Source organism: Scleropages formosus, chromosome 21 (genome assembly GCF_900964775.1).
Source record: "Scleropages formosus chromosome 21, fSclFor1.1, whole genome shotgun sequence".
Lineage (NCBI taxonomy): Eukaryota > Metazoa > Chordata > Actinopteri > Osteoglossiformes > Osteoglossidae > Scleropages > Scleropages formosus.
In genome coordinates, this window is record NC_041826.1 from 11099327 (window position 1) to 11114555 (window position 15229).

General features: G+C 45.8%; 2 protein-coding genes across 8 annotated transcripts; one reads left to right on the plus strand and one right to left on the minus strand.

Moving 5' to 3' along the window:
• Nucleotides 1–1191: 1191 nt before the first annotated feature.
• LOC108918744 (progesterone receptor-like) lies at nucleotides 1192–7778 on the minus strand. Of its 7 annotated transcripts, XM_018726238.2 has the most exons (11): nucleotides 7686–7778; nucleotides 7355–7486; nucleotides 7186–7231; nucleotides 6137–7085; nucleotides 5743–5852; nucleotides 4442–4561; nucleotides 3656–3961; nucleotides 3044–3188; nucleotides 2786–2916; nucleotides 2313–2470; nucleotides 1192–2084 (listed from the first exon to the last, which is right to left on the minus strand). In XM_018726238.2, exons 4-11 carry the CDS (start codon nucleotides 7006–7008, stop codon nucleotides 1854–1856), a joined length of 2073 nt encoding a protein of 690 aa, XP_018581754.1. In that variant the 5' UTR covers nucleotides 7009–7085; nucleotides 7186–7231; nucleotides 7355–7486; nucleotides 7686–7778; the 3' UTR covers nucleotides 1192–1853. The 7 variants fall into 7 exon arrangements, with proteins under 7 accessions (XP_018581754.1, XP_018581755.1, XP_018581758.1 ...); XM_018726239.2 differs by lacking the exon at nucleotides 7355–7486; XM_018726242.2 differs by lacking the exon at nucleotides 7355–7486 and having other exon boundaries at nucleotides 6137–7038; nucleotides 7686–7701.
• Nucleotides 7779–9291: 1513 nt separating this feature from the next.
• Nucleotides 9292–13664, plus strand: LOC108918747 (uncharacterized). Its single transcript, XM_018726250.1, has 3 exons — nucleotides 9292–9514; nucleotides 11539–12489; nucleotides 13064–13664. The coding sequence occupies exons 1-3, from the start codon at nucleotides 9494–9496 to the stop codon at nucleotides 13073–13075; spliced, it is 984 nt and encodes a 327-aa protein (XP_018581766.1). The 5' UTR covers nucleotides 9292–9493; the 3' UTR covers nucleotides 13076–13664.
• The last annotated feature ends 1565 nt before the right edge of the window (nucleotides 13665–15229 follow it).

The window sequence follows — 15229 nt, forward strand, 5'->3', positions numbered from 1 at the left end:
AAAATGACACTCTTACCTATATTTATATTTATATTTAATATACAGTATATGTATGACTGATTGGAAGACTAAGCAGACGACACCTAATATTGTCTCCTCAGATTTTAAGGAAGTGCAGGAATCAGTCCACCGTGCTGAAAATGGACATGGGCAGACACCTGTTCACAAAGCTGTATGTTCAGTGTCTTCCACTGAACTAAACCCTCTGGTGTTCTGTCCATCCGTTCTTCCATACTCTGTCCTTCTGTTCTTCTGTCCTCTGTCTATCTGTCCTTCTGTACTGTCCTCTCCTTCTTTCCTTCTGTACTCTGTCCTCTGTCCATCTGTCTTTCTGTTGTTCTGTCGTTTGTCCATCTGTCCAACCGTCCTTCTGTCCTTCCAGCACACCCAATCTGAGCTTCCAGACTCCATACCCAGGCAGCTTCCGGTTGCAGCAGTGGAATGTCCATCTTCACACTGTCCATCTTCAGATAGTGCTTTGCAGATCTGTAATTTGCTGAAAGTCCCTCTTCTGAGCTTTCATAGAAATCCAGTTGTTTGAAGCTGTTGTAAAAGGATGTAAATGCACTGGACATGACTTCTTTCCTTGAGGACACCCAGGGCAGTAGGGCTGACGTGTGAACGAGGGACACTTCACTTTATCTTGTATTTATGTGGTTTTATTGGATATGCAAATTTGCTTATTTATGCCAGTATTTATAAGACATTTTTTAAGTAGAGTGGTGCATTCTCTGTGAGTTCATACAAGAACTGGAATATTCATACAATTTATGAAGTCTTTTAAAATGGAAATAATTTCACAAAATCAAACAAACTAGTTTTTACACTAAAAATCTGAAATTTTTTCTAATTTAAGGCATATTCAAATGTGTAGAATATTTAAGTGTCTGTGTAAATAAATGCTATAAACCATCAGAGCTGTTTTTTTATTGAAGGCTCCTAAGCAATGTTTTCATAGACAAAAAAGGCATCACTACACATATTAAGTGAGAATTGATCTTTATCAAACACTTTTTCCCCCCATCAATTCACATACCTTTAACCAGACACACACACTTTCAGAACCGCTTGTCCCCTATGGGATCGCAGGGAACCGGAGCCTACCCAGCAACACAGGGCACAAGCCTGGAGGGGGAGGGGACACACCCAGGACAGGACACCAGTCTATCACAAGCCACCAGACAGCAGGACTGTGGTTCAACCCACTGCGCCACCACAGCCCCGTTTTAACTGGAGAGAAATTATTAAATAATAACTTTGCTTTAGCTAAATCAGTGAACGGGACAATGATAAATCTTCTTACTCAGAGACACAGACTCAGATTTAATTTAAGCATCATTGGACTTTAAATACTGTAAATGTTTTGCAGTACAACTGAAGTACTTTACGCAATATTATCAAACATATACTCAAAAGTAAAAGTCCATTCATTTTATCCTCAGTGTTCTGAAATCCTGACTTCACCAACTTGCAGTTTAGTTCACTTGTTTGCTACAAGCATGGTTTTAGAACAGCAAAACCATGGAATATTTGATCAGAGTCTAAATCTAAATTTATAAAGAAAAATGTATTGACAATTTTGCTTTGTTAAATTACTGTGCTGAGATTATACCATACCTCACCCAAAGATGTTTATAGGTTGCTTTAAGGGAATGCTAGTAGTACAGTAGTTAGAGCTGCTGCATGTAGAGCTAAAGGTTACAGGTTCAATTCCCTTCTCCAGCAGTAGTATGTTTGAGCAAAGTATTTACCCTAAATTGCTCTGGTAAAATTATCCACCTGTGTAAACAATTGTAAGTAGCTTAACACTTTTAGTTGCTTTGGAGAAATGTAGATTATGTGTTTTCAGTCCTTTAGTAATCGTTACATGCGCTGATGTTCCCCACAATCCTCTGCAATTCATCCGTGAGCCTCTTTGGCCAGCAGCTAACATCTTCATGAAAGAGGAGCGGCTTTATCTTCCCTTCTTGTAGGCTGGGGAGCATGACAGCGAGGACCTCTGACGTCAGCTCAGGAAACTTCACTTGCAAGGTGTCTGCTTGGCTGAAGATATTGAGGCAGTAGAGCTTAATCTTCTTCCCAATCTGTGTGAACAAACCAACGGACACAGTTTGCTGTTTATTGCATTGTATCAGTCGAATGGCTGTAGTAGTTCCTCCACCACCAGCAGCAACACAAACATCCTTTTTTGCCAACAGTCCTTATGGCGCAGCAGCAGAGACCCTTCAGGACACTGACACTGGAGACGTTCAGGTGTCCTTAATGACTGTGCTACTGATGGGAACCTCTTATTGGAGGCTGGGGGGTCTCACCTCGTGCATGGTGTCCATCAGCCTGGTGAGGTCACTGAAGCGCTTTGAAGACTCCGAAACACTAGGCTCCTTCATTTTGATGGCCTGGTTCAGCTCCTGAATGTAGTCCAGCCGTATCTCCTCAAATCGCTCATGGCCCTTCAGACCCTCCAGTGGCACTTCAGCGTCAACAATTACATAAATAAAAGGATTAGTTGGCTGTTAATTAACAGAGCAATTAATCAATCAGTTCATCAATATCAATGTGATTACATTCAAACTTATATAACCCATCCCTCATCAATAAATTTGTCCATTACAGGGTTGCAGTGGTGCAGAGTCTATTCTAGGTACATCACGGGACACCGGTCCATCACAGGGGAATCACACAAACACTCAACACTGTTTCTCTGTAAGAGTCCAGCCAAGGCAGAGACCTCCCTGTGGTCTTGTCTGTCGGGTATTGAGAACACGAGCGACTTGTCCAGACTTGCCTGTGTTGAAGAGTGTCAAAGCCTTCATGCAGAGGAACTCCTCCCTGGTGAGCTGTAGCTTCGCAAACTCATGTGGGATGAGGAGCATGGTTGCAGTCAGGTCTGCTATAGGTGACTGCCTCATTCTCTCTCTGGAAATATTGAGAATTGGGAACCCCTCTGAGAGCACCGCGACCATAGAACCATGTGTGACATTAAGTATTAACTCAGAACAAGGGCTGGAGGACGTTTCGTTCGCACATAGCCTTCACTACTCACTCATTCATGACCATGTCGGGCGCGAAGTAAAGGTACTCCCTGGTGACATTTTGAAATGACCTCCAACCCAGAGACAACAACATTACGCTCATGGCGGAGTACTGAATGAGGCACTCCTGGGCACTGATGTCCAAACTGCGGAACCCTTTTAAAAACAAAAAAACAGAAATGACGATCAAATTTACCCTTTCAGTGCAGTACATCTCTTTGTCCCAATAATTTCAGTAAAAGCCATTCAAACCACGCCTCTTCCACCCACTTGATTGATTCAAATTTGGTTTGGAAGCAAAGCCAACAAACTATCTCACAATGGTCAAATAGCAGTGTAAAGAAAGTGCCAGTTCAGTTTTTAAGATACAAACTGAAGTCACTGGGAAGACGCAAATAGGAAGTGCAGAATCATGTATGCAGCTAAAGACGGATTATTAATGGTTCTCATTTTAATATGTGAGAACAGCCCTTCTTGTTTTGAGGCCTTAACTTCTAACTTGTTTCATTAAGATCAAAGTATCTGAATTTCTACTCAAACATTTTAAACACTGGGCCTCATTAGAAGATCACCGTTGGCAAAAGTAAGGCCAGTTCTGGCTGCAGGAGGACGGAAGTCATTACCCGGCAACAACTTGGACCACTTGACAATCAACAGCAGCTGCATGTCGTGCAGGTGGTTCAAACTGTTGAGCAGATGAGGCATGTCAGGCTGGGAGTTGTTGTACCCAGACAGCACCACCGCAGGCTCAATGTTCTCCAGGATGCTGATGATCTGCATTCTGGTGTTCAGCTCATGGAGGGTGGGAGTGCTGGCCGCAGGGACCGCAGCCTGGCTGTTGCAGGAAACATCCTTCGCTGACGGGGCAATTGAGGGCTGAGGCCGATCCGTGGACTTCCTCGCATTAGACTTCTTCCTCAGATTCCGTCCTGGACAAGGGTATCTTTTTAATGTTTTTTTACTTCATCACATGGTTCATGAGTTGTGATCTTGGAAAGCATTCCTTAAATCTGGATTGTTTCAAAACTGCTACAGTATTGAGGTACAACACTTTAACTTGGGGAACAGAATGAACTGCTTTCTGTTGAGAGAGACTTTCCCTGCCTAATGGGTCATCTGGGTGTCTGGGATAGTTTTGGACCTGGATTCAACAACTAGCTTTGGACAGATGAAAACCCAGAAAGCACTGGAGTGGCTGCGTAGGAAGGTCCAATGTACTGCGACTGTTTTGTTTAAATGGACAGATCATATTCCTAAATTTATCCCTTTTTTTTTGTTCTTATTTTTTATTGATTTATTTCCTTCTTTTGGAAAGAGCCAGATGGACAGAAAGTGCCAATTAAAGGGTCTGAATGAAAATTGCTGCAAAGAAATCCTGTAGCAAGCTCATCAAAAGAAGAGAAAATGACCTTCCAGCTTCATCCCGGCCTCATAGCACTTTCGGAGGCGGCAGGCAGAGCAGTTCTTTCTGCGGATCTTATCCACGATGCAGTCATTGTGTCCAGCGCACACAATGTGCTCCCGATGACCTGTGTGAGATGGAGGATCTCAATGATACAGAAGTAGCGTGCCCTGTGGGACTGGAGCTGTTTGTCAACAGGACTCAATTACACAGAGGAGTGAGAACACTGGAGGCACAGCCTGCGCTGCAAAGCCTGCTCATACCTTCAATTGTAGTCCAACTACGACAACACATTTTACCACAATAAAAGCTTAATACAGCCTAAAACCCTTTGATTTATTCATATTACGTTCTGTAAACAAAAAAATCAGATAAAAGTTTGAGTTAAGGATTTTAAGATTTTATTTTATTCTGTTTTCATAAACAGCTCATCCAATATCATCATGCAGGCTCACAGCGTTCCTCTGTATTGGAAAACAAAGGGAATGGGGACATGGTACACTGTAGACAGGACATTAATTTATTTTCTTATCTTTTATTAAAAACGTTAAAATTCCACTCTCAAATTGCTGGAAAACATGTAACCTCCAAAACCTCCTATTCAATGTGTTCTGCTTTATAGAGAAGAGAGTAGGTTACAACATAATGAAGGATATTTTAGGGAGAACGGGAATTCTTTGATATCCGAAAGTCCGTTCCAGAAAATGTTATGGGTGTCGAATTTTTGGATGCCGAAAGCCTATTTCCTATTATTTTAAATGGGAAAAACTCAAAAACCCCAAACAAACTTCCTCAAATGTTTGATAATCATCAAGTGTTTTATATCATTCTGGAATCATTGATAGTTATAGTAGCAGCAGTGAGGTAAAACTCCTAAATCCAAAGGCGGACAGTTATATTATATCGATGTTATGCAGTATTTGTGAGCTGCTGCTTTCGGATCTGCAGGTTCAAATCACACTTTCTGCTGTAGCGCCCTTGAGCAAGGTACCTATCGTAAATTGTGCTAGTAAAAGTACCCTGCTTTATAAAGTGGTAAATTATTATGAGTATCCTAATGTTGCAAGCTGCTTTGGAGAAAAACAACAAGCAACTGAACAAATGAAACTTGAGTGTCATATTTTTTCAGTTTTTTTTTTTTTTTTGCTGTATGTACAAGGCTTCTGTTCTGTCATAAAAAAATGCCTTTTTTTAAAAAAAATTTGCAAGCATAACAAAAAGCAGCTCCTCCTATAGATGCAAAGATCAATATTGCCAAGAAAACAATTATACTTGAGTCCTGTTAGAACAGGCTTGTGATGTGCTTACCCTTAACAGTCCTTCTGAAGAACACCTTGCAGCTTTCACAGCTTAGGACCCCATAGTGGCACCCGGAGGCCTTATCACCACAAATGACACACACCATCTTTGGCTGCGTGCTGGAGAGCAGAATCATAACAACCCCAATGTAGTAAACCACAATTATTATTCAACACGATCAACAGAACACACGATCAACAGTGAGCACAGTTATATGTAGAATGTCTCTGAAACTGAAACGCAATTGATTAATCAAACGTCTCATAAATAACTCACATTTTACCAATATTATTCTGACGATTGACATTCTGTTAATCGGAACACAAAGATAAAATGTGACATAGTACCGCATTTGTACCTTTTTTACTGTTCTCTAAATTACACATGAACTGAGGGAACGTACCTGGCATCCGTAGTGAGTGTGTTGGAGGTACTGGACTGTGGCACCATTCCACTGAAAATGTTCACCTGGAAAGGCAATTTTCCACAGTCCACTAAGGCTTTGTTCATCTCTCCTTCATCAACCAGGGACATCAGACTGCTGGGGTCTGTTTCGGTTTTGGGGATGAGAGGGAACGAGCCTTCAATATCAGTGCTGTGGTCAGAAAACACGTCACTGGGTGGGCAGGAGAAGAGTGCAGACAAGTCTTCCGGAAGGCGCATCTCTTCATCCTCTGCCCTGCCTGTAGAAGTGTGTTTGGGCTCTATCTCAAAAAATAGCTGCATGTTCTTCATGTAGCCACATGAAGAAGTGGATTCTCCAATCAGACCCTCTGAAATTTCTCTGGACCTCAAACACATGAACTCAGCTGTTGGACACACGTTATCTGGACATGACTTTGGGTCGTTGACATTTCTCCCCTCCAGTCCTTGATGAACTCCTCTTATTTCTGGTGACCTACGGTCTGACTCGAGGGTATGCTCACCTCTTGTCCCAGGTGTCATGGACAGTAAATTCATGGGATAAAGAACATGACTAGGAGTGCACTTACTGTCTGAGATCCCTCCTCCTAGGAGCATCTCCTCCATGTAACTTAAAACAAAGTTACTTTTATTTTCAGTCAAATTGCTCATCATTACAGTGGATTTGCTACCCTCAGGGTGGAATCCTGCCACGGGTGTGTACATGGTGTCAGTCCTGTCCTCCGGTGTTTCTTCCAGGGTGAATAGAGTAGCCTTTGAATCTGAAGTGAGGAGAAGAGTGTGTGTGAAGTGCTCCACACCCACACTCTTCAGGTTGCGCTGATGGATGTGCTCTCCACCTTTCCCATCCATGGCACACAAGTCCACTCAGGAGTCTCTATCCTCGAATTACACACAGTCCAAGAAACAACTTCAGTATATTTTAAAGTCTGTAAAGTAAAAAAAAAGTCTTTTTTGACCACATGAAGTCAAGAACAACAAATTGCACTATTTAAAATGTAAAACATTAATGAAATACCAGTTACACACTAGCTGTAACTGCTATCCGTAAGGCAGGGTCACCGTGGTCCAGAGCCTGTCCCGGAAGAAAAGAACACTTAGTTAGGTAGGGACCACCCTAGTTAGGACACCAGCACATTGCAGGGCAGCCACAAACAATCACTGACACTTTCATGCACTGTGGCTAGTTGAGACTCACCAGTATGAATGAAACACGTGTGTTAAGAGTGTAGAAAGAAATCCACGTGAACGTGGGGAGAACATGCCAATTCTACATAGAGCAGGATCAACCCCACGTCCAGTCACACTACCAGCTGCGCTGACAGTATCACTACAAATGAGCAAATGTTAATACACCAGCTAGACTCTCAGAAATCTGTGTTCGTAGCTCAGCAATCCAGAAATGATGCAGAATATTTCACAACACCAACAATGTCGGTGACAATATTACTTTTCACTTTTCCTACATATATTTCTGTCGTTTGGGTTATTTAAATGCAACACGAGATTGGGAAGAAAACATGCAGTACCTACAGCTGGTTATCATGCCTCCCTAAAACAGGCACCCAGTTACCATAGTTAATGCAAACAAACATTTAGTCACCGTGGCTTCCCTAACACATGTGTCCAGTTATTGGAATGTTGCTTCTCTCTGCCTGCCCGAACACCAACCCTTAAAATTGCAGGTGAGCTCTTCTCGGGGATTGGCTAATGATGGTTCATTCCAAATCTTCCCCCACCCCTGATCTTGTCCAGTGGAAAAGTCCTGACTCTCCTGACTACTGCTCTGGTATTGTTGTATGTATTATTGCAAACTGCACTCTGTAGAAGGTTCTAGAAAGAAAGCTCTTTTTGTACTTTGGAAATTGTACATCAACAGGGATATGGAACTAAAAGCCCTTGATTTCTAAAATTGTAATAGTGATATTAATCCTGTTATATCTTCTAGAAGTAGAAGGTATGACTGCATTTTTCCCCAAAGTAGTAAAAAAGGTACAAATCAAATGCTTTGATTTGTAAATAACTCATTTTCACAGTGGCAATAAAGTTACGAATACTGTGTTTGTAATGTAACTGTAATGTTATGAGTGTTTATATAATTGTACAGTGGTACCTGAAATGAAAAACAAATCTATTAATTTTCAGACACATTTTGCAGTTTATTTTCTGGAAAGTATTTTATATGGGCAGCATGGTGGCACAGTGAGTAGTGCTGCTATCTCACAGCACCTAGGTGATGCAAGAGGACATGGGATCGATCCCCGCACAGTATGTGTGGAGTTTGCATGTTTTCCCTGTGTCTGTGTGGGTTTCCTCCCACAGTCCAGAAGCATGCTGTTCAGGTTCACCTGTAGTGTGTGAGTGACAGAGAGAGTGTGTTCCACTGATGTATGGATGAGTGACCCAGTGTAAGTAGAGGATCTAGCAACGCAAGTCACTTTGGTGAATAAGGTGTGCGGGTTGATAACACTACACAGAGTTCATTGGAAGTCGCTTTGGAGAAAAGCATCTGCTAAATAAATGTAACATTTTCTTCACCGTTTTTTTAAAATTTTTCTGTTGTAGAGTGAAAATGCCGTGTTCCGACTTCAACCGTACAACCCTGAGACGGTGTTCAAAAGGTGGAGGAGCTTTACGTTTTGGTGGACGGTTGGTGTGGAACCTCTAATGTTCACAGCTTCTGTTCACAGCGCCTCAGACAGTGCTGTTTTAGTGTTTCTGAAGGAAAGTTGCTTTGCCCGTGTTAGTTCTGTAGGTACTGCGCTACAGTACAGCTTGTTCTTGGCACTGGGAGGCGCCTGTACAATGAGGTACGCTGAAGCCACCGCCAGTGGTGACTAAGACACACATTCAAACACTTTCGAGTTCCTCCGCTCCACTTCTGCCCTCTTGTATTACAGCACATTGAATATGTTGAATACATTGAATACATAGAACGCGGAGCCACTGGCAGCGTGAGGCGACGCGAGGCGACGCGACTGCTCCACTGTAACGCCGCTCTAATTGGTCAAGAAGTAGGGCAGGAAGGCCCCACCCACTTGCTGTTTGCGCCCCGCCTATTGGACAGATTGTGCCACAAGGGCCTGGCAATGGGCGTGTCTCAGGAGGTCCGAAAAGCACGGTGAGATACGTGGCCAGAGTGTCTGGATGCGACCGGGAGGAGCCGCGCCGAAAGTGCGCGGAGGGGTGGTCCTGGGAGGGCGCTGTTTACACAACGCGTGTCCCCGCGCGAAACGCTCACACTGACAGGTGGGACCGCAGCGGATAGGTGTGTGCGGATCCGAGCTCCATTCCGCCTGCAGATGATGCGGAGTGCGCGCGCATCCCCCGGAGTCCCATGAGCGGCAACAACACGCAGGTAAACGCGCACCGTGCGCGTCATACATAGCAGCCCAGACAGACGGGAGTGTGTGTGCGGTCGTTCGATGGTGTGGTGTCATGTCCCACCTGTCCCCCCAGTAGCTGCGTGATACGAACGAAGACATGATCATGATGGAAACACGTGCGTTACGTGACAGTTGATGTTACCAGTTGCGCGCGTAACTCATGATTAAGTATCGACTGATATTCGAGCTTATTAAGTAATGCAGGTCGCAAGGACCGTTTTCTTGCTTTAACTTGTGGTTTTATTCTGTGCTCCTATTGTACGTTATTAGCCCCCCCCCCCGACTTCAACTCGCTTTCGGAGCGGTTGCTGGGCGGGAGGGGCTGCGAGACTGAAGACAACAAACCGCCGAAATGTAGGGCAGCGCGCGTGACCCAGTTCCTCCTACAAGTCGGTGAACGCGCGTGTGCACTGTGGGATGCGGATCGCGCCGTTCTCTGGCGTGTCTCGCGCGCGCCTCCGGCATGCCCCGGGTGCGCGCTCACGTTTTCTCTCTGGGACGTGTGGAGGTGTGTGGAGGTATGGGGGGGGGGGACCTGGAGGCTGCTGTGGTGTGCATGTGTGTACAAAACTTAAGTCACCTGACCGTCGCCACGGAGCTTCGGACAGCTTTAACACACACACACACACACACAAAAAATGATAAACGTTCACACTGTAGCAGAATTAAAATCATTACTCAATCTCAAACACGTGCCAATATAAAATGCTATCATAAATAAAAAAAAATTGAGCCACCACACAGTTACCTTTCTCAGTCTCTTCTGGATGTTTTTTTTTTTTTTTTTTTTTTTTTTCCTGAAAGCAGGTGCAGTTAATCCCATGCATGTGCAAGAAATTTTGTGTTTGTTTGTGTTTCAGAAACTAGCAAGGGTGTTCAGCCACTTCTGTGTGTGCCCAGAGTGCCTTTGTGCCAATGTGTGTGTCTTGATGTGTGTTTTCCTGTCTTTCTGTGTTGGTGACAGGGTTCTCCTTTTGTTGGAGGATTGTGTGTACTGTATATGTGTGTGTTTATGTGTGGGACCCCAATTTCTTGAGTGGCCTTGCGTGTTGTGGGGCTCACACATCACTCCATGCCTGATGGATATGTTGTTTTAGGCCCCTGGCAGTGATCATCAGCCACACTCTGACCTACTTTCCCTCTTCCTTCGTACCTGCGGAGCTATTTATATCGCTGTCACGGGGCCGGAGCAGCCGAGCGCCTCGAACCCCTCTCCACTTCCCCCCCTTCGCTGCTGTTGCCAAGTTCCTGCTGCCTGGGTTACACCCCCTTCCCCACAGACTTTTGAACAATTCTTTTGCACCCGGGTGGGGTGTGTTGGGGTGCATCTCCTGCGGCTGTGCTGGTCTCCTGGCTACTGTTGCCTAGGAGACTGGCCCAGTACACTGTTCTGTACATTTGATTGATGTCCCTGTGGTTTAAAGTGCTGTACAGGGTAATGGCCCTGGAAGCGTGTTTTGTACAGGGTAATGGCCCTGGAAGCGTGTTTTAGAATAAGTTAATGGTCAAAGTAAAACACTGCTTGTAAAAATTTTCTCCACTAGGACTGGATCAAATGGAAGTTCCAGAGTGGAAAGTTTAAAAGTTTCTTTACTTAGTCTGCAATTTTTACAAAACTCTCAGGTCTTCAAAACCATCAACTGCTTCCCCAGTGCAGGAACACAGTGGTCCAGAGCCTATCCCAGAAGCACATGGCACAAGCAGGGTATACCCTGGACAGGACACCAATCTACTACACATACTCCCACATTCTGAGGACATATAGATTCCCCAACTCACCAGAAACATCTTTTGACTGGGAGGAAACCAGAGTGCCTAAAGGAAAGCTATGCAAACAAGGAAAAAACATGAAAACCCCACACAGACTGAGCCAGATTCAAACCCAGATCCAAACACACACCCCAAACGTATGCAAGTCTTAATTTCGTGGCGAACCTTGAAATGTGGCAGAGCTGTTAAAGTGCAAATAGATGTTTTTTTGTGTGTATGTCTGCAGGAGGGAGGCCCTGGAGCACGAAGGGCCATGGAGAGGTGGGGGCCCTGCCCCGTAGAGCACACTGGCAGACCTAGGCGTGAGGCTAGGCAGCGTCCAAACGCCAAGCCTGCCGGACAGGGGGTTGCAGCGCAGGAAGCTCCGCCCATCAGGGTGAAAAAGGAGGAGCTGTCTGACGTGCCCTGCAAGGTGCCCCGGTTCCAGTATGTGGACTTCCCCTCCTTGCACCAGTGCATTCAGCAGCTGGCTGTGCCCCCACTGGACAGTTGGCTGGCGAAGTGTGGACCCATTAGGCCTACCGGCCCGACTGCTGCAAACAGTGAGGGCCGAGAGCCAAAGTTCAAGTACGTCGATTACCCGTCACTGCACCACTGCATCCAGCAGCTGTCTGTGCCGCCCCTGGAGAGCTGGAGTGCCGGGCTGCTCCGTTCCGAGGCCCACAGTGCTGGGAACGCCCACATACAGGCAGGATCAGGGCGCCCTTTAACGCATGGTGCTATGAAGCAGGAGTGGGCCAATGGTGCAGAAGCAGCTGCTGAAACACACAAACTAAGTGCAACTGCCATTCTGCCTGCCGACCATCCCACTGTGAACACAAGTGTATCCAACACGATCCCCTGTGAGCCCCCAGTCCTGTCTGGCTCAGATGTCGGCCGGGCCCAGTTGGAGATGGGAGGCAAAGGCGACCCCTCAGCCATGGCTTTGGATCCCATACTGAGACCCATTTGTTTGGCTGTCACCCAGCTCAGTGCAAACGAGGGAGGGTCGCCCGTCCCTGGTCTCCGTTCAGTTGTGGAACCTGACCAAACGCAGTTGGGGGGTCTAACCAAGCTCAGTGGTTCTCCTCGACGGGTGTTCTGGAGAACTGTTCCAGAGGCAGTGTGTCCATTTTGCCAAAAGATGTTTGCAGATCCAGATGAGCTCAAAGTCCATCAGAGGAGTCATCGGGACAAGGTTTGTCGGGATTAGCGCTCCCTGCTGGCGACAGCACAAGTGTATGGGTTCATTGAAATTCAGCCTCTTTCACTGAGAACTGTTAACACTTAGCAGCCAGACTTGCAGTGACTCGTTAGATCAGGAAAAACTCCAGCAGCACGTAACGCCACCCTGGCAGATGATGACTTAAGATAGAGTTCCGTTCCAACAGCTGTCATAAGCTAACTTCACTGTAAGTCACAATCCCCCTTTATATGGTCTAATATAAACCATAAAGATTTATAAAGATTTATAAATAATTGACATGCATGAATGGTACATTGTATTATTATACACTTAAAGGGTACTTGAAGGGAATAGCAAACCAAACCATTAATTTTTGTCCACTCTAGAGGACAATGTTAAAGTTAGCTTCTAAATTACATGCTACAATGCTCTGTCTTAATGTAATGGGTCCTGGAGAACTCCCTCCAGATGTAGAAATGTATCCAGCATTCAGGTTTTCCAGTCCTGGTTGGCTCTGAACAAGAGGATGTTTAGCTCCATAGTATGTATTGAAAATTTTCTTCTGCTGTTTATAATTCCCTTTCAGAAGCCACACTGAAGTTACAATGGCCCTCTGACCTGCCCTCACCCCCCTCCTGGATGGAACTGTGCACACCTGCAGAAATATGTCATACATCTGCTCAGCTGCAGCTGTGGCCTGGGCACTGGTTGAGTGGACAGCTAGATACTAGGCTACCCACTTGTTGATGGGTGGAAAAAGGGAGAGACGCACACGCACACATGGACGCACAGGGAGGGTGAGGAAAAACAGCAGTGATGACAGACTGACTTGGTAGGAAGTTATGTCCCTTTGGACACAGCAATGAAGAGACAGAGTTTTAGAGATGAGCATGTTAGATGAGAGACTGAGGCTTTTGGTAAACGCTCATATTCGGCGATACACAGCTTCTCATGTAGCCATGGTGTGCTCCGTACACACCAGTGAGAAAGTCATGGTTTCAGAGGACAGATCTTTAGAGACGTTCTTGGTTATGGTCCAACGAGGTCTAGTGACTATTATGAAATATCTTGCACCTTGTGGTACTATCAAAAACTTCAGCTCAGGAGGTGACTGGCCCATTTTAGAGTAAAATAATCTATCTTTGGGTGCTTTTACTACCCTTGTGTATGTTATTAGCAAAACATGCAGAAAAATTATTAGAGTCTATTTAGGATTTTGCTATATAATTGTCTTTTTATTCTTTCTATATATTTTTTACAGTTGTAACTTAGTGGCTGTTGGTTTTAGATGTAGATTGATTTAAAATTTTCCCAGTTTTGTGTTTACATATTTTACTCTGTGCATTAAAACTTTTTTACATAACCTCTGATTTCTTACTTTAGTCCTGTCATGGTTTCGCGTTCTGAGAGGACGGACTCAAGTGCAGAGTTCTTCAAAGTGATGTTTATTATAGCAGACAAGCGCAATCCAACAGTAGTAGTCAAGGGACAGGCGATGGTCGGGCGATCAGCAATCAGAGTACACATGGCGAGGTAAGAATCATAGTCAAAACACACAGGCGAAAGGCCAAGACCAGAAGGAGTAACAGGAATCACAATCTGGAGGGGAAACGGTGTTTGCCAAATAAGGTTCCATGTCCCTGTCTGTTCCACATCCCCTGTTATCCCCATTTCCATCAGGGAACAGCAGGTGTCACTGATGTCCTGGCTGCTGGGGGACGTGACAGTACCCCCCCCCGGGCGGCCCCAGATGCCCTAGGCTTTGACGGCGGGCGCCCCCAAGGAGCCGGATGCTCTGGGTGATCCCTGTGGAAGACAGCGATGAGATCAGGATCAAGAATGTCGGATGCAGCCACCCACAAGCATTCCTCCGGGTTGTACCCCTCCCAATCGACTAGATACTGCAGCCGACCCCGCCGCTGGTGGGAGTCCAGCAGTGCCCGAACCCCGTAGGTTCAGTCTCCCCTCGATGGGCAACAGAGGAGACTGAACTGTGTCTGCTGGCAGCTGATGAAAGGACACCCCTACCCGTTTCAAGAGAGACACATGGAAGGTGGGGTGTACCTGGAGATCTAGGGGCAACTGCAGGCGGTAGGTGACTGGGGTTACCCTGCCCAATATCTTGAACGGGCCTATGTAACGAGGCCCTAACTTTTTCGATAGTATCTTGAGTCGCAGGTCCTGGGTAGAAAGCCACACGTTGCCCAGGCAGGAAGGATATCATGCGTCGATGTCGATCCGTTCGGAACTGCGCAGCAGGTGGTTCCGCACCGTCCTCCACACCTTGTCGCTCTCAACAATGCCAGGTCTCCACGGCAGGAACAGAACTCTGTGGAGAATCCCTTGGAAACAGAGCAGGCTGATATCCTAAGACACGCTAAAACTGCGAGAGACCTGTGGACAAATGCACCGAGGAGTTGTGAGCGTACTCTGCCCATGACAGGTAATGAGCCCAGTGCTGCGGCTGCTGGAAACAGTAAGCCCGAAGATAGCGTGTGACATCCTGTCGCAGGCGCTCTACCTGCCCCTTGGCCTGTGGATGGAAACTAGACGTGAGGCTTACCGTGATGCCAAGCCGCCACCAAAAGGCTTTCCATACTTGGGAGGTGAACTGGGGTCCGTAGAGTCGGAAGACTTGTTCAAAGAGGATCTCTGTGACCTCGACGGCGGTTGGTAATTTCAGAAGAGGGACCAGACGGCAAGCTTTGGAGAACCGGTCAACCACCGTGAGAATTGCTGTCTTACCCTCAGA